The 18091-nt window shown below is 41.3% G+C and overlaps 1 protein-coding gene across 1 annotated transcript; it reads left to right on the top strand.

The window, feature by feature from the left end:
• The first annotated feature begins 26 nt into the window (after positions 1-26).
• On the top strand, positions 27-16942 carry CCT3 (chaperonin containing TCP1 subunit 3). Its single transcript, XM_058539446.1, has 14 exons — positions 27-137; positions 2091-2152; positions 2868-2918; positions 3010-3072; positions 3829-3925; positions 7491-7608; positions 9693-9879; positions 10589-10738; positions 11937-12069; positions 12256-12337; positions 13756-13936; positions 15606-15851; positions 16132-16263; positions 16611-16942. The coding sequence occupies exons 1-14, from the start codon at positions 107-109 to the stop codon at positions 16713-16715; spliced, it is 1638 nt and encodes a 545-aa protein (XP_058395429.1). The 5' UTR covers positions 27-106; the 3' UTR covers positions 16716-16942.
• Positions 16943-18091: the final 1149 nt, after the last annotated feature.

Raw genomic sequence — 18091 nt, 5'->3', positions numbered from 1 at the left:
GTAAGCCCCGAGGAGCCAGCGTTTTCTGGGCTTGCCTCTGGGTCTGTCTCCAGAACGTTCTGCCGGTTGCCCCCGCGCTGGGTGCCCGGTTCTGCATCGCGCCGCCATGATGGGCCATCGTCCCGTGCTCGTGCTCAGTGAGTTGTGGGGAAACCGGGGAAGGGACCCCCTTTTCGCCCCCATCTGTCCACACTTTACGGTGTTGCCCCAGCCCCATCCCGCCCTGGTCCGGCCATTGAGCCTTCCAGTCATCATTCATTTTGGAATCCCCGTCTCCCGCCTTCCTCTCTTCCCTTGGCCCATTCCCTTGTCTTCACAAACGCAAACTGACCTCCCCTCTCCGAGCCTTTTGTCTTTGCGGGCACTGGCCTCGGGAAGCCACTTCCCACTCGGCGCTCGGTTCTTCCTCCCCTCCCCCGCCCCTGCACTCTTCCTGGCTTGATTTTCAGTGTGTAGCTGAATGAATGATGATTTTTCAGTCCGGCCTAGCTTTATAACCTTGGCCCGTCCTCTGGTAGCGGTGAGGCCTCGGCCAAATTGCTTGATTTAAGCGTTTCTGTCTTGATAATTGGGGCTAACAGTATTTCCTCGTAGAATTGTTAGGATTAAATGAGATAAGTAGGTAAACTGCTTAAAAGAGGATCTGGCAAACAGCAAGTGATAGCCTTGGTCACTTTTCGGTAACATTCCTCCTGAATTTCTGTTCACCAACCCCTGTTCCTGAAGAAACCCTACTTCCCTCACTGGTCTGTCTTAGATGTGGTTATTCCCTCAGTGTCCCCCGCGTTGTAATCTCTCTCACTAGCCGAGTTTTCCCAAATTTTTCCATTGGTTTTCTTTACCTGTCGGGAACGTCCCAGGTTTCTTTCTGACTAGTGAGTACCACCTCCATTTGTCTTCCCGGATATGTTTCCATTCTGTGTGCAACTTCTGTATCCCATTTGCAAGACTACCTAAGACGCCCGACTCGCCATTTCCCTCCCTTACCATCTTCTGTATACAGAATTCTCTTCGTAGATTTTATTCATTTCCTCTATACCTGGAAGATAACTGTTTTCAGAAAAAATTTCACTTGACCGAAAAAAACACAGTATTTCTGATGAATCCATCAGAAAGGTCAATGCAGGATTTTAGTTACGACTGCCTAAAATAGGAATCTAAAACCTGAGAGTTGTGTTGAGATTTGATAGAACTGGATTGAAAAAATTTACAGATTTAAATTGTAGGGAATGTATAATTTGGAGAGAGGCGGGAAATAAGCATTATGTTGGTTTGGTTATAACCCACTGGCTTGTCTACATTGAGGGCCCTGGAGTGAGTGGTGTGTTGTGAAGCCCTTTTCAGGTCTACATTAATCTCTGGCATTACTGGCTATTAACTGATGAGGCTCCCTATTAAAATACATAGTCAGCTCTTACTGATGGGTTACTGAAGCATTCTTACCATATCCAAGCATGACGTGACTATCTTGCATACTTTTGAGAATGTGTTCTCATTCCCCAGCACATTGTGGGGGCACTATCAATAAGTATACTGAAACTGTCAGAGTATGATTCTCCCTATCCAAGTAGGAAAATGTGAACCCCCAAGCTCTTCCCTTTTTACATAAAGCAGTGATTCATGCTTTTTTAGGGTCACCAGCCCTTTAAGAATCTGATGATAGCTAGAGATTGTCTTCCCAGACAAAAACGCAGTCTCTCTCATTTTCTCATATAATCTCAGGGAGTTCACTATCCCACTGAGGCCCACTCAAGGATTTCAGGTTATGAATCCTTGTTGTAAATACATTAATGTTTGGTTAGAGAGAAAGTAACAAAATTCCAAAATTGAAGCTTTATGGGTTGTTTCTTAGTACACCGGGAATTGAAGTAAATAAAGAAGTAAGTAGCCGTAAGTACATATGTTTACTTTTTAACAGCTTTTTGAGGTATAATTGACATACAGTAAGTCACACATATTTAAAGTGTACAATTTGAGAAGCTGTGATCTGTGTATATACCTGTGTGTTTATTTTCAAAGGTCAGGGAATAAATAGCTGATATACAGTGGAGCAATCCTGGGCTGTTGCCTTTTGTTCTTATCTGTTTTAGGCCAGAACACAAAGCGTGAATCTGGAAGAAAAGTTCAGTCTGGAAACATCAATGCCGCCAAGGTAGCATATCTTTTAAGTTGTTTAAAGTATGATAGTTTGCCTCCAGCTGCCTTTCCTAGTATTTCTGTACTTGTTTGCAATTAGGGAGAGGAAAAGTTGACTTCCCTTCTTTCAGGACATTTTCCTAATGGTGCTAGAGAGAAGGAAGCTCTGCCTCTCTGAGAGATGCCTAACAGTCTTCTCATATTAACTTGTGTATAATTCTATTGCTGTATGTTGTTTTATAGTATTCTGTTTGTGTTTGTCTCCCATACTAGACTGAGTTACTTGAGGGGAAGGACTGTATTAAATTCCCTTTTGTATTCCTAGTCCCCACTGTAGATCCTGGATAGGTGTTCAGTAAATATCTTTTGAATGAAAGAATGAAATAGCCCTAGGTCTGATTTAGCATGGTGTGGAGGCCACTGTCATGGAAAGAAATACTAAGACATGGACTTCCAGTTACCTGGACTGCTGGGAAACTGAAGCTCTGGGAGGCACGCCTCCTTTTTTCTTGTGAGAAGTTTTTTCTTTCTACATCCACCCTGAAAGCATTCCCAAAGGGGAAAAACAACAGAATCTAGCCACGTGGCTTGCTATGTCTAAAGTGGTTGCCAACCCTGCTTTAGAGGTGTAGTTGTTAAAACACTGACTTTGTGGATTACTCGTGCCCCTTCACCTAACACACGCACTCCTTTGATCTGGGCTTACATGTTTTATATATTCTTTCCAATAGACTATTGCAGATATCATCCGAACATGTTTGGGACCCAAGTCCATGATGAAGGTAGGCTTATCTCTCACTGAAACTCTTTGACTACAGATTTTCCCTTTCTGTTATTTGGAACACTTAAATATAACTTTTGCTTTTGTCCTAGATGCTTTTGGACCCAATGGGAGGCATTGTGATGACCAATGATGGCAATGCCATTCTTCGAGAGGTATGACTTTTCATTTTGCTTTCTAATCCTTTTGTAAAGGACCCATAAAGATATATATAGACGATAATTAGTTTCTTTGGGCTGCTGTAATAAATTACCACAAACTGAGTGGCTTTAAACAACAGAAATTTATTCTCTCATAGACTGGAGGCTAGAAGTTCAAAATCAGGGTGTCAGCAGGGCCATATTCCTTCTGAAGGCTCTAGGGAAGAATCCTTTGCCTCTTCTGGCTTCTCATGGTTGACCACAATCCTTGGCATTCCTCAGCTTGTAAACTCAGTCCTTCTCGGTTGTCATGTGGCGTTCTCCTGTGTGTCTCTTATTATAAGGGCACCAGTGGTTGGACGTAGGGTGTACCCTAATATCCCATATGACCTCATCTTAACTTGATTACAGCTGCAAAGACTCTGTTTCCAAATATAATCACATTCACATTTCCAGGGAGTAGGACTTCAGCATGTCCTTACCACAACTGTGGTGCTCCCAGTAAATAAGCTGAAAGATACTGTTCTGTCCTCAAGAAACTAATAGTTGTGTTGACATAGTGCATTTTTCCCCAAAAAGAAGGGGATTTGGAAAGGTGGTTTACCTAGATATTTTTGAGGGTCACTTTTAAACTTTCAGGCTGTGGTAAAACAATAAAGGAAAAGGGAGTAAGTGTGAAAGCAAGAAGCTCAAGAGTTAGGGCCAAGCAGAATGGGTTAAGAGGTGTTTAAGTAGTGTTGATTCAGTGGCAATCTACATTTTTCTTTTCAGATTCAGGTACAGCATCCAGCTGCCAAGTCCATGATTGAAATTAGCCGGACACAGGATGAAGAGGTTGGAGATGGGACCACATCAGTAATTATTCTTGGTAAGAAGAGAATGGAAGGTTGATAAGGAAAGTTGGATTGAATCGTGAAGGTTTTTGCCAGAAATAATGTCATATTTTAGAAGGAAATTTTTACCAGTCCACTACTTAGAAATATTTAAATAATTTGTTTCTAATTTTCTAGGTAGTCTCTCTTATTGAGTATAAAACACTTATCATAGTATAGGGTGAGCTGTGCAAATATGGTTGAATAAAATACAGTTGATTCTCGTTATTCACAGTAAGTTGTAAAGTCACCACAAACACTGAAGAAGCAAATACTAAACCATCAATCCTGAGGGAAATCATCGCTCCAGGGGTTAGGTGAGCCTCTGGTCACATACTTATTTGCTGATAAATATATACCTTATTTTATGTTTTTTTTGTTTGCTTGTTTTAAAGACACCTTAATTTAATACATTGTTGACTCATTAACGTTGAACTCATAGCCAATTGCGCAATAGCTCATGCCTGAACAAAGCTTATCTAATAGTGTTGGTTTCTCTATAAGGCACACCACAGCCTTCTTGCACTTAGGAAAACCAGATAACACTTTAGCACTACATCTTGGGCCGTTTTAAACAGTGAAATCATCAACAAAATGCACAAGAATATGAAAAACATGGTACTAAATATACCACATGAAGGACACTTGTTTACAGTATGAGAGCTGAAACAAGGCATAGTGTTGTCTTGTTTGACCTCACCTGGGAATGTATGCATTGGGCAACTCGAATTTTTCATCTCTGCACATGTCTGTGAATGACCACAAAAATGCTAAAGATATCAATTTGGGGTTACAAATAAATTTTAGCAAGTAGACAAATATGAATCTCAAGAATGAATCTCGGCTGGACACGTGTTAATTACTAATCTTTCCACTTCATATAGCATCATAAAAGATCACTTCTGAAAACTTGTTGCCTTTACTTGTGTAAATTTTAAGTTGGTGAAATTTTTATATTAAAAGCATTCATTTTTTAAAAATCTGATTGCAGCAACACATTGATAGGAAATGAGAAAAAACTATTTTAAGGAATGCCAATTTATAGTATTGGCCCACGTGCCTGCAAATAGAGTTCTTACAAAAACATTATTATAATGTGAACTTTTTAAAAAGTGACATTTTAAATTATTTCTAGAATGCCTTTGTGCTGCATTTTGAGAATGGCAAGTTGGGTGGAAATTTGCTTGCGTCGCCGCCAACTAATCACATCTTTATTTTTTTTAATTTTATAATTTTATTTATTTATTTATTTTTTTCCCTCAAAGCCCCAGTAGGTAGTTGTATGTCATAGCTGCACATCCTTCTAGTTGCTGTATGTGGGACGCGACCTCAGCATAGCCGGAGAAGCGGTGCGTCGGTGCACGCCTGGGATCCGAACGCGGGCTGCCAGCAACGGAGCGCGTGCATTTAACTGCTAAGCCATGGGGCGGGCCCTAATCACATCTTTGGGTCTAATGCTTTGATGGATTGAGAATTACATATGGCTAGTTCTATACTGTGAAGAAAAAGTTGGAGGATAAAAGAGGGAGGAAAGACTTTGTATGCTTTCCTTTTTTTTTTGTAGAAGATGAGTTTTATATATCAAGCAGAATTTTCTAGCTGATCATCTTAGTTGAATCACCTGGAGATATTAGGTAGGTTAAGTATCCATGAGTCTAGCTATCTTAGATATAGGTAGCTTTAAAAAAGAAAGGAGGGCTGGCCCCGTGGCGTAGTGGTTAAGTGCACGCGCTCCGCTGCTGATGGCCCGGGTTGGGATCCCGGGCGTGCACTGACGCACTGCTTGTCAGGCCACGCTGTGGCAGTGTTCCATATCAAGTGAAGGAAGATGGGCACGGATGTTAGCTCAGGGCCAGTCTTCCTCAGCAAAAACGAGGATTGGCATGGATGTTAGCTGGGGGCTGATCTTCCTCACACACACACTAAGTAAATAAAATAAATAAATAAATAAAAATTAAAAAAAAAATAGAAAAGAAAGGGGCCGGCCCACTGGCCGAGTGGTTAACTTCACACGCGCTCTGCTTCAGCAGCCTCAGGTTCACGAGTTTGGATCCCGGGCGCAGACCTACGTGCTGCTTATCAGGCCATCTGTGGCAGGCATCCCACATATAAAAAAAATATAGGGGCCAGCCCGTGTAGCACTTAAGTTCTCACATTCCACTTCAGTGGCCCCGGGTTCGCAAGTTCCGATTCTGGGCGTGGACCTACGCACCGCTTATCAAAGCCATGCTGTGTTGGGGCTGGCCCTGTGGCATAGCAGTTAAGTGCCCGCGCACTCCGCTGCTGGCGGCCCAGGTTTGGATCCTGGGCACACACCAATGCACCTCTTGTCAGGCCATACTGTGGCAGCGTCCCACATAAAATGGAGGAAGATGGGCACAGATGTTAGGCCAGGGCCAGTCTTCTCAGCAAAAAAAGAGGAGGATTGGCGTGGATGTTAGCTCAGGGCTGATCTTCCTCACCAAAAAAAAAACCATGCTGTGACAGAGTCCCATAGAGAAAGTATGAGGTAGTAGAGGAAGTAGAGGAAGATGAAGTAAGGAAGATGGGCACAGATGTTGGCTGGGGCAGTCTTCCTCAGGAAAAAGAGGATTGGCAATGGAGGTTACCTCGGGGCTAATCTTCCTCACCAAAAAAATGAAAAAGGAAAAAGCAAAACTTTCCCATCCCTAAAGACATCTTTCTTCTAAGTTATTGTTCTGACTGTTCTTTGACAGGGTATATCCTTTTCTAACTTAATTCACTCGAGCATCTTTTAAAATATTTGATTATCTTTCTTTTAATATACATCATGGTCACTTAGGAATTGGTATAAAGTATTGAATTGAAACATTTGAGCACATGCCAGAGAATACATGTGAGCTTTAGCACATTTGTGTACATTTTAAAAATTAGTGCCACTGGGCAGGTAGTACAAGCAATTTGTACAAACGGCTTTTTCTGACAAAAAAAAAAATTTATATTTTTCTCTTGCAACTACTTTTAGAAACCAGCTTTGTGTGTGAATGTGTACTAATGTATTATTGTGTGAGTGTGTATTAATTAGAAAATAAAGGCAAACTTTAAAAGAAGGGGACATTTTACCGATAATCCTTCATCCAAAGGGTGAATTTTGTACATTTTTGTGTGTATTCTTCCAGGTATAAGGTTTTGTGTGTTTTGTTTTTTTGTTTTTGCTACCAGCAGTTTGATTACATCCTAGGTGTTGAGATGATAAGTCGATTTTCTTTTATCTATTTTTCTTCTATTTTAGAGTCTTTGGAAGAGTTTTCGTTTGTTTGTTTAGAAAACTGGTAACAAATGTTTAGTTAGCAAGATCAAGAGAATAAGTAAACCCTAGGATCAGTCTTTGATCATTTAAAATATGTCTGATGACATTTTTTTCATGAATTGGTTTGTACAAAGAGTAAAATTTGGAATAGCATTAACAGCCAAATGGCATATCTTTTGGGAGAATCTATTTTAGGAAAAAAGATAAGGTATTTTTAGAAGCATGATGAGGTTGCCTTCATGTCCAGGTACTTTTTAAAACATTATTATGGTGTTTGTATTCTTTTTCAGCCGGGGAGATGCTGTCGGTGGCTGAGCACTTCCTAGAGCAGCAGATGCACCCAACAGTGGTGATCAGTGCTTACCGCAAGGCGTTGGATGATATGATCAGCACCCTTAAGAAAATCAGGTATTGGGAGGACAAAAACGGGTAGTGTCAAATATGGAAAGCCTAGAACACTGATCTGTTCTTAGGTAGTGAAGGAAGGCCAAGCAGATCATACACACAGTGGTTCCTACCCTGGTGTCGTTTTGTGAGAAGGAGAAACAGAGGAGAGCAAAATAAAGAGAAGATTAAGGGAAATAAAAGTTTTAGAAAATGGCAAAGGATACAAAGCAGACAAAAGAGCTAGGTGCAGTTCTTCAAAATATATTTTGATTACATGCTATCTTCTAATTTCCATGTTAGGCACTGCCATGGGAAATGTGTGGTAATAGATCTACCTTCTAAGATTTTAGATTCTAGTGGGGGAAATAAGTTACAGAGTTAGATAACTGTAATTATTCAGGACTTAATATTAAAATATCTTACCATCATGTGTGATTATAGCTAATTCAGTCAGTGCTCTAATAAAGTGCTGTGGAGGATTGTAGCCAGCAGTTTTTCTTTAAAATTGAAGGGACTGGGACTGAAAATGCTATTTGAATCCTATCTAGTAATTGAATAACTTGCTGTTAGTCTGTGTTTGCTGAGTGCTAATAGGGTAATGAAAGGAATATAGAAATGCGTGACTACTTTTTTTTTTTTTTTTTTTTTGGTGAGGAAGATTAGCCCTGAGCTAACATCTATTGCCCATCTTCATCTACTTTATATGTGGGTTGCCTGCCACAGCATGGCTTGCTAAGCAGTACGTAGGTCCATGCCTGGGATCCAAACCTGCAAGCCCTGGCCACCTAAGTGGGGTGCGCGAACTAAACCACTATGCCACTGGGCTGGCCCCTGCATGACTTCTAACTAGGGACTATTAGTTAAGTTGTGACATAATTCAGACTGCAGAATTTTTTTCATTAAATTTGTTTAAAGAGTAAAACCGGGGCCAGCCCAGTGGTGTAGTAGTTAAGTTTGCACGTTCCACCTTGGCAGCCTGGGGTTCATGGGTTCAGATCCCGGGTGCAGACCTACACACTGCTCAAGTCATGCTGTGGCAGCGTCCCACATACGAAATGGAGGAAGACTGGCAACAAATGTTAGCTCAGGGCCAATCTTGCTCACCCCAGAAAATAAAGAAGTAAGTAAAACCTATGATGTTCTGCTATTTTATATGGTTTGGTTGTTGGTTACATAAGTATCTAGTAATTTGGCGAGCTTTGTATTACACTATCTGCTAAGAAACAAAATACACTATATTATCTCTGTCTAGCACTCTTAGGGAATGAGGTGTTTGATTTAAATTATTTTTATGAAGTAAGCTCTGAAAGAGTGTAGAGATACCCAAAGGATTTATTGAGTGTGGAGGTGAATAGTTAGAAATTTTTTCTTTTTATCAAGCAGTAACTACCTACATGTCTTAGATAATACTTTTGGAGCTATGACTTCTGCCCTAAAATCCATAATCCAGCAAATATTTAATGATTGCGTATTACGTGTCTTATACTGTTATAAAAGGGATTTTAGCAATATGTGAAAATTGGGACAAGATGGTTTCCAAGGTCTGTTACGACTTTATGGTTCTAAGTAGTCTCATCATGTACAAACTTATAATCTTAAGGGAGATTACACGTAAAACCAGTAAACACCATGTGGCACACCATGTATTCAGATGCTAGATAAAATAGAGTCAGGTATTCAAATGGAAAGTACAGACAGATGTTGATTATCAAGAGGAACTCTCAGAATTTGTTAGTTATGGAATAAGGTTTCAAAGACAAAATGTGTCTTGGCCCAAGTTGTAAAAGTTGTCAAGTTTATTTGGAGCAGAAGGTAAAGAACAAATTGTTTTACTGTGAGCACTGTATGTAAGTGTGGAGAGTTGTCAGACATGGGAGTTATCAGGAAGTTGAGACACCTTCCAGGGATAGGTTAGTTGTAACCTTGCCAAAAGGCAGGAGGATGGACAAGTTACTTCTTGATGTCACTTTTAGTTTCCTATAAAGGAAAAAATTCTCCTAATTCTGTCTGTTGGCCCAGTATTAAAGTTACTGAGATATAGATGAGGGACTTCCTTAAATAGCCAAGATCCCTGCTGAGCATATTACCGTTTTTCTTTTCTCCAGTACCCCTGTTGACACTAATAACCGTGATATGATGCTGAACATCATCAACAGCTCCATTACTACCAAAGCAATCAGTCGGTGGTCCTCTTTGGCTTGCAGCATAGCCCTAGATGCTGTCAAGACTGTACAGTTTGAGGAGAATGGTCGGAAAGAGATTGACATTAAGAAATATGCAAGGGTGGAAAAGGTAAACTCTTCCAATTTGTACTTTGGAGACAAAATATTTCCTAGCATGAATCATCCCACTTATGGAGGAAATAGGTTTAAATCAGAGCAAGAGATCTTTATAGTTAGACCTAAGAAGAAGAGTAATATTTGCTGCCTGGAAAACAAAAACTTGAAAAAGAGAGTACCAAGGAGGTATTCCTGAAATTTGTTAGCTTCACTGCTGTCCCTACACAATGTTTACAGGGGCTAGGAGGGAAAGGCTTATTGGTGTCTCCATGTTTGTGCATTTGCATACATATCAGCCACTTGCTCAGGATATAAACAAGGCCTCTACAGTGTAATGCTAATAAGCCCCAGAAAGCTTTCTCCCTCTCTCTAATTTAAGATCAAAAAGTAGCTTTAATAGCTTGTGGCCGGTAGATGGAGCCCCAAGCCTAAAGTTCTGTGGGAGTATCTTTGAGGAAGTAGGAGAGATCTGAGCCCCTTTAAATCTAATTACTGAATTTCTGTGAGTCTCAGGTGACCTTCAAATTGAGTTTCGTGGTCTAAGATTGGAGTGCTTCCTAGAGGGGAAAAAATGGGATTGCAGTTATTTGTTTTTGAGGTTCATGGAAGAAAGATAGTTTAGAAACCTGAAAGAGTGGTCATTTGGGGAAGATGAATATCTGGGAAGGGAGTTGAGAAATTGTCTCCTCCTGATTGTGGATTAAAGTGGATCTTTTGCTCAGATACCTGGGGGCATCATTGAAGACTCATGTGTCTTACGTGGAGTCATGATTAACAAGGATGTGACCCATCCACGAATGCGGCGCTATATCAAGAACCCTCGCATTGTGCTGCTGGATTCTTCTCTAGAATACAAGAAAGGGGAAAGCCAGGTAAGGTTCCTGGCCCTATTTAAAGTTGATGTGAGAATCTAACTGCTAATATGGACAAGGGAAATAAAAGGTATGTTTATTACATGCCTACTCGATGTTGATCACTGACATTTACATGTAATTTTTGATTCTTAAAACAGCCCTTTATAATTTTATTTATTTATTTTTCCCCCAAAGCCCCAGTAGATAGTTGTATGTCATAGTTGCACATCCTTCTAGTTGCGGTATGTGGGACGTGGCCTCAGCATGGCCGGATAAGCAGTGCGTCGGTGCGTGCCCGGGATCCAAACCCGGGCCGCCGGCAGCAGAGCGTGCGCACTTAACCGCTAAGCCGCGGGGCCGGCCCCAAAAACAGCCCTTTAAAACAGTTGATGTTAACTTCCATTTTACAGGTGACGGATCTGAAGCTTAGTGAAGTTAGGTTAATTGCTTGAGGAACACAGCTGGTATTAGTCGAATCAGAATTTGAACCCAAGGCCGGCCCCGTGGCGTAGTGGTTAAGTGCGCACGCTGTGCTGCGGCGGCATCCCATATAAAGTAGAGGAAGATGGGCACAGATGTTAGCCCAGGGCCAGTCTTGCTTGGCAAAAAGAGGAGGATTGGTGTGGATGTTAGCTCAGGGCTAATCTTCCTGACCAAAAAAAAAAAAAGAATTTGAACCTGGCTGTATTTGGCTTCAATTCCACACTACCATGCCACCTTTCCGAATGCATTAGTAGAATACAGAGTAGGAGTTAATTTAGCTTTGAAGTGCTAAAGAAGAATTTCCAGAGGACTGGAGACTCACAAGGCTCCATCATCCTTAGATAAAACAAAGTAATCAAAGTTCATTAAACAAGGATTGGGAACAAGAATCATTTTATTGGTGGGAAGAATTAAGACCCAGAATTACCACGCACACTGACAGGACAGAGGTAACATTAAACTGAGTGGTCAGAGAACTTAATACCAAACTCTCCACTAATTGCATTTTGACTTTGAATTCCAGTTGCTTTATAATTAAATGAGAGAGTTAAACTAGATAATTGCTAGAGCTAAACTGGCTTATAGAGGTGGGTCATGGCTTTAACATTATTGTAACTAACTTTCTGGGATACGTAAGAGGGCTGAGTGGAGGGTTCGTAGTAGTTGGGATGACCCTGAAGAGCTGTACCAGTCCAAGATTTTTAAATCAGAGTGACTTTTCTTCACTACACAGACTGACATTGAGATCACGCGAGAGGAAGACTTCACTCGAATCCTCCAAATGGAAGAAGAGTACATCCAGCAGCTCTGTGAGGACATTATCCATCTGAAGCCTGACGTGGTCATTACAGAAAAGGGTATCTCAGGTAGGACTCCATTCATTTTTCCAGACTACTGTTGAGGTAGGAGAGGATGGGTTATTTTTTTCCCTCTTGGTTGGCATAGACTGAACATAATAAACATGTGAGGGTTGGGGTGTATTGAGGATATAACCAGTTCAGAACCCAGGAGTTCTGGCTTCCAGCTTGACACCTCTACTCTTGGGTTTGCAGATTTAGCTCAGCACTACCTCGTGCGGGCCAATATCACAGCCATCCGCAGAGTCCGGAAGACAGACAATAATCGCATTGCTAGGTGAGTAGGCCAGGTAAAAATAAGATTCTTCCTACCCATGTGTTCGCATTTTGTAGCTTCATAATGCAGTCATCATTACCTGAAAAAGTTTAATGTAGGATACAGTAAGCCAAATCAGTTACACGTGGAAATAACTTGGGTTTAGCTGTCTGGCCCCTTCAGAAGTCCTCTATCTAGTCCAGTAATTATCTACTACATGAGTCTCTTCTATACTTCTCCTAACCAGTAGTGAACAACTTATGCTTAGACATCTGTGATTGTTACCTTGCTTTGTGTAGGGATCTGTTACAGAGTACAGGCATACTTTGTTTTACTGTGTTTCGCAGATATTGTGTATTTTACAAATTAAAGGTTTATGGCAACCCCACGTTGAGCAAGTCTATCGGTGCCATTTTTCCAAGTGTTGGCATTTTTTAGCAATAAAGTGTTTTTTAATTAAAGTATGTGCATTTTTTTAGATATAATGCTATTGCATACTTAATAGACTACAGTATAGTGTAAACATAACTTTTATATGCACCAAGAAAACAAAAAATTCATGTGACTTGTTTTATTGAGATATCTACTTTATTGCAGTGCTTTGGAACCAAACCCCCAGTATCTCTGAGGTATGCCTGTAGTCTGTTTTATCTTAAAGCTCAGGATATAGCAGAACCATCAGTTTCCTTGACTGGATCCTCAGCTACTGTTAATGCAACTTTAGATTGCATTCACTACTTCTGCAGTGATGTCTGTGCTCAGATACCATCCATTTTTAATACTAATTAATAAAAAAAAAGTCTACCCCAAGATCACGTAATATAACATAGATCCAAATTGAATTTTATATTTCCGCTTGCTGTAAAATGACTCGTGGGCGTACTTGCATATACTTGGTTGACTCTACATGCCCAAGAGGGACAAGTAAGAAATTAGTCCTACTTTCATTAAAATTGGGTCAGACTTACACTTATTCACCTTCCTCCTTGCTTGACCTTTGCATCATCTTTAGTACAGTCCTGTTATTGGCCTAGAGATCTAACTGGGCAGTACTATCTGGGGCGAATTCTATTCAGAAATTTCTCTTATGTGATATGTACATAGTAGATATGCATAATAACTCATTTGTCCAAATTTTAGTGTCCACAAAATATACTTTTGAGTTAAACTATATGTAGTTATAGTAGTTGCCTTAGGTATGTACACTTTTATTTATAAAGCCATATTAGTTTAAGGAAACTTCATCTATATATGTTTGAAAATCTATTTCACCAGGCAGCCAGGATACCTCAAGTTACATGGAAATGTTTCTAGCAATCTACGTTTGCCCTTATCCCCAGTCACAGACCCTAGGGACTAGGAAGTTGAGTAAAAGTATCTGAAATCATCTGGTTCCCTGCCTACCCCCGCTCCCCCCCACCCCCCTATCTAATCAATAGGGCGTGTGGGGCCCGGATAGTCAGCCGACCAGAGGAGCTGAGAGAAGAAGATGTTGGGACAGGAGCAGGCCTGTTGGAAATCAAGAAAATTGGAGATGAGTACTTTACATTCATCACTGAGTGCAAAGACCCCAAGGCCTGCACCATTCTCCTTCGGGGGGCCAGCAAAGAGATTCTCTCGGTGAGTCAGCCTTGGAAGTATGACTGAATGGACTAGGTCTCAACTCCATTGAGAGTTTCCCAGAGGGCCTAAAATCATCCTGCTGCCCATTTTAGATATTTAATTTTGATCTATAGCCACAGGTATCTCTCTTGTTTTTTTTAATATTTTTATTTATTTTTTTGACATTTTAAGATATTTTAGTAAAGTATAAAATACATACAGAAAATGTAACCATCATATTTATGTAGCTTGATCACTTTTCACCAACTGAACATACCCATGTAAGCAGAACTCAAATGAAGAAACAGAAATTTACCAGTACTCCAGAATCCTCACTCCTATTATCTTCTGCTCATTATCACTCTCAAGACTAACCACTGTCCTTACCTCCAATAGATAAGATCAGGTTTGCCTGTTTTGGGACAACAGAAAGCTATTTCCTGAAAATTTCAAGTTAGATGTGCAGCACGGATGGCAGAGATTTTGTTTGTTTATAGGGTGGGATATGGCTGTTCTACTCTAGGCAGTCATTCAAGAGATTCAACTTTATTGAGGCTCTGCCATCTTCAGCATGTATCTGTAGTCAGCCAGCAGATGAAGGAAGAGACAGTAGTGGATTGCATGGGGGGTTTTATTGCTAGGCCTGGAATTGATTTTCATAATTTCCATTTCTATTTCATTGAAAAGAACTCAGTTATATAGACACACCAAAACGCAAAAAAGTGAGGATGTCTAGTCTAGATGAGTATCCAACAGGAAACGTTTTATGAAGACCAGTGTCTGCTACAGCTGCCATCATTCTAATCCAGTCTACCATTGCCTTCCACCTGGTCTTAAAAATAGCCTGTAGGAGGCCTCCAAATAATCTTTGCTTTCTTCCCTCCAATCCATTTTCTATAGAGAAGATAAAATTCTGTTCTCTAAAATTTAATTCAGATTATTTTACTTGTTTTTTAAAATTGTCATGAAACGTAATTGAATTGCAGGTAATGAGTGGCCAGCAAAGAATCCTTGGTATAGCTCTGCACTACCTCGTCTGTCTTCATGCCCTTCTAATCTTTCCTTATTACTCTATCAGTTGTAACACAATATTTTTACTTTTAATTATGGTAAAAAAAAAAAAAATTTACCATTTTAACCATTTTCAAGTGTACAGTTCTGTAGTGTTAAGTATGTTCACATACTTGAGCAGCAGATCTTCAGAACATTTTCATCTTGCAACTGAGACACTATACCCTTTGAACAGTGACTCATCATTTTCCCATCCCCCAGCAACCACTGCTTCCTTATTTTTTAAGTTGAAATTACACTTATTACTTTCTTTTCCCTCAGTGAGGTTAAGTAACTTACCCAAAGACACATAGCTAGTAAGTAGGAGAGAGCTTCCACTACACCACGCAGCCTCCTAAAGGGCACAACTAGGACAGGGCAAAGTAGGGTATAGCTCCGCCCAGCTTCACAGAGTGATACCTCCCCCATCCCCCACCCCGGCCTTCTTGCAATTGTAGTTAATGTGTTTTTCCAAGGTAAATAGCATCTGCCCTGCTCAATAGAGGTTCCAGGGACCTTTCTTTGTTGCCCTCCTTGGTGGTTTACCGAACTTGGCAGTCAGCAAGTCCTTTGGTGCCTCTGATTTGTCCCAGAGTAATCAAGCTTTGGCTTCATGCTGTCTGTTTGCTTTCCCAAGGAAGTAGAACGCAACCTCCAGGATGCCATGCAAGTGTGCCGCAATGTTCTCCTGGACCCTCAGCTGGTGCCAGGGGGTGGAGCCTCTGAGATGGCTGTGGCCCATGCCTTGACAGAAAAATCCAAGGCCATGACTGGTGTGGAGCAGTGGCCATACAGGGCTGTTGCCCAGGCCCTAGAAGTCATCCCTCGTACCCTTATCCAGAACTGTGGGGCCAGCACCATTCGTCTACTTACCTCCCTTCGGGTGAGTTCCTTTCCATGCTGTTCTTTTGATGGAGTAGGGAAAGCTTTGTTTGGCCTAAGAGGATCATTGGTGTCTGTCTGTGTGGGTTCTCCTTATAGGTTTTTCCCCTTAAAATCTCTCCTCTCTGTTAATTTTTGACTTGTTTGCTGTCATTGCCATGTTCTCTTACCCTTCCTTATCAATCCACTATTTTTGGTTTAGTTTTTTACCTAATGTTCCCTGCCAGCTTACCTGTTCCTAGTATTTTTCCTTTGACTATTTATGTTTGTTCCAACTACAGGCCAAGCACACCCAGGAAAACTGTGAGACCTGGGGTGTAAATGGTGAGACAGGTACTTTGGTGGACATGAAAGAACTGGGCATCTGGGAGCCACTGGCTGTAAAACTGCAAACATACAAGACAGCAGTGGAGGTGAGGTACCCTAAGACATATGCTATGCTGTTTATTTCCAGATAACCAGACATCAGTGTGTTTGGTCCAGTCTTGAAGGGAGAAGTTATAGAAGGCAGAGTATTCTCCAAAGGTCTCCCAAGGAATTCCATCCCACTACTGTTCTTTAGCTGATATAAACAGCAGTAATAATAGCACAAGTTGCATCCTTTGCCTAGGGAGAACTGCATTTTACATTCAAGACTCTGAAAAGGTAGATTTCAGATAAAATGGTAATTATTTAGGATGAGCTAGATGATATATCTAAAAGAAAACAAATGTCCTTCTCTTCTCTGCTGATTTCTTTGGGGCTGTGGTTTTTCTCCTAGACTGCAGTTCTGCTGCTGCGGATTGATGACATCGTCTCAGGCCACAAAAAGAAGGGCGATGACCAGAGCCGACAAGGTGGGGCTCCTGATGCTGGCCAGGAGTGAGCGGTGGGCAAGGCGACCTCAACGCACAGAGCCAGCAGTCTCCCCCTCCGCTGAGCCAGACTGCCAGGGACACTGTGGATGTCTTTGTTTGGAAGGGATCAGGTTGAGGGGCAGCCCCAGTCCCTTTCTGTCCCAGCTCAGTTTGCAAAAGGCACTGACATGTAATTCTTCTCTATTGTAAGCGTTGCATTTAGTTTGCTTCCGATGATTAAATCTAAGTCATTTGAGACAGTTGTTATGTGTTTTTCAACCTTGGGTCATATCTCTGCCTTGTGGCAGAGAGAAGAGGCAGAAAACCGCATTGGGGAGGCGGGGAGATGGGAATGAGGTCATTAAGTCTTTGCCTTCTTGAAGGGATATTCTTCAGACTTCTCAGTAGATGCCGGTTAGGGAAACTCAAAGTTCAAAAGAAGACACTGTAAAGCTTTAAAGAAGCACCACTTTGCACTCACCACCCAAAGAACAGGAGGAACCTGTCCAAACCCTGGGTGTTCCCCATCTGTGGTTGTTCCTAGAGCAACACCCAATATATGCTATGGCTCAGGCATTTGTCGTAAAGAACATAGAACATCTCTTTTTTTGTATTGTATCCTGTGGCTTTCAGAATCCTTCCTATCTCTTTCTCTGCTCTCTCTGTGTTCTTCCTGATTCCAGTCTATATTCTGGCTTGCTGGCTGATTGTCGTGGTATGCTTATGTGTCACGATCAGACCTCTGCTTTCCCTGTTAGCAGAAACAAAAGATTTAAGTCTCATTTTGTGCTTTGTTTTTATCAAGGGAAAAATCTTGAGTAGTGGCCCTGGGATGCTGGAGGCTAGGTGGGGCTAGCCTTCGATTTCTTCCGTGTCCTTCCTCTTGGCTACTGGGACTTCCACCATCCCCCTGTCCTTATGATTCATATAATCAGCCTATATCTCCTCCCTAACCGCAGGACTTAGTCATATTAAGTTGAATACTAGGTAGAACAATAATAGCTAACACACAGTGCCTACTGTGTAGTAGACATGTTCTAGTCACTTTGCATATAGTAACTAGTCCTCGCAAGCAGCCTCTAAGATAGGTAGTATCCTTCATTTTATGATGGGGAATCGAAAGCACAAATAAAGCTTGTCCAAGGGTCACAAAGCTGGTGAGTGGCAGACCTGGAATTCCTATGTAGGCAGTCTGGCTCTAGAAGCCATTCTTTTATAGCTGGCTATGCTGACTGAACTGAGGTGTGAGGTGGAAAAGGGCGTGTGAGAGGGCCTCTGGAAACTTTCTGCTGTGAGCATACCTAATATTTAGCTTCCTGCTTAGCCCAGTCTGAAGTCCTCAGCTTTTCGTCTTCTACAAGGGGCTCTGAAATAAGCCTACTTACCTTTTGCTGAAATCTGCCTT

The sequence above is a fragment of the Diceros bicornis genome, chromosome 4 (assembly GCF_020826845.1).
Source record: "Diceros bicornis minor isolate mBicDic1 chromosome 4, mDicBic1.mat.cur, whole genome shotgun sequence".
Classification (NCBI taxonomy): domain Eukaryota; kingdom Metazoa; phylum Chordata; class Mammalia; order Perissodactyla; family Rhinocerotidae; genus Diceros; species Diceros bicornis.
Note: the sequence above shows the minus strand (reverse complement) of the source record. Positions and strands in the feature narration are given on the sequence as shown.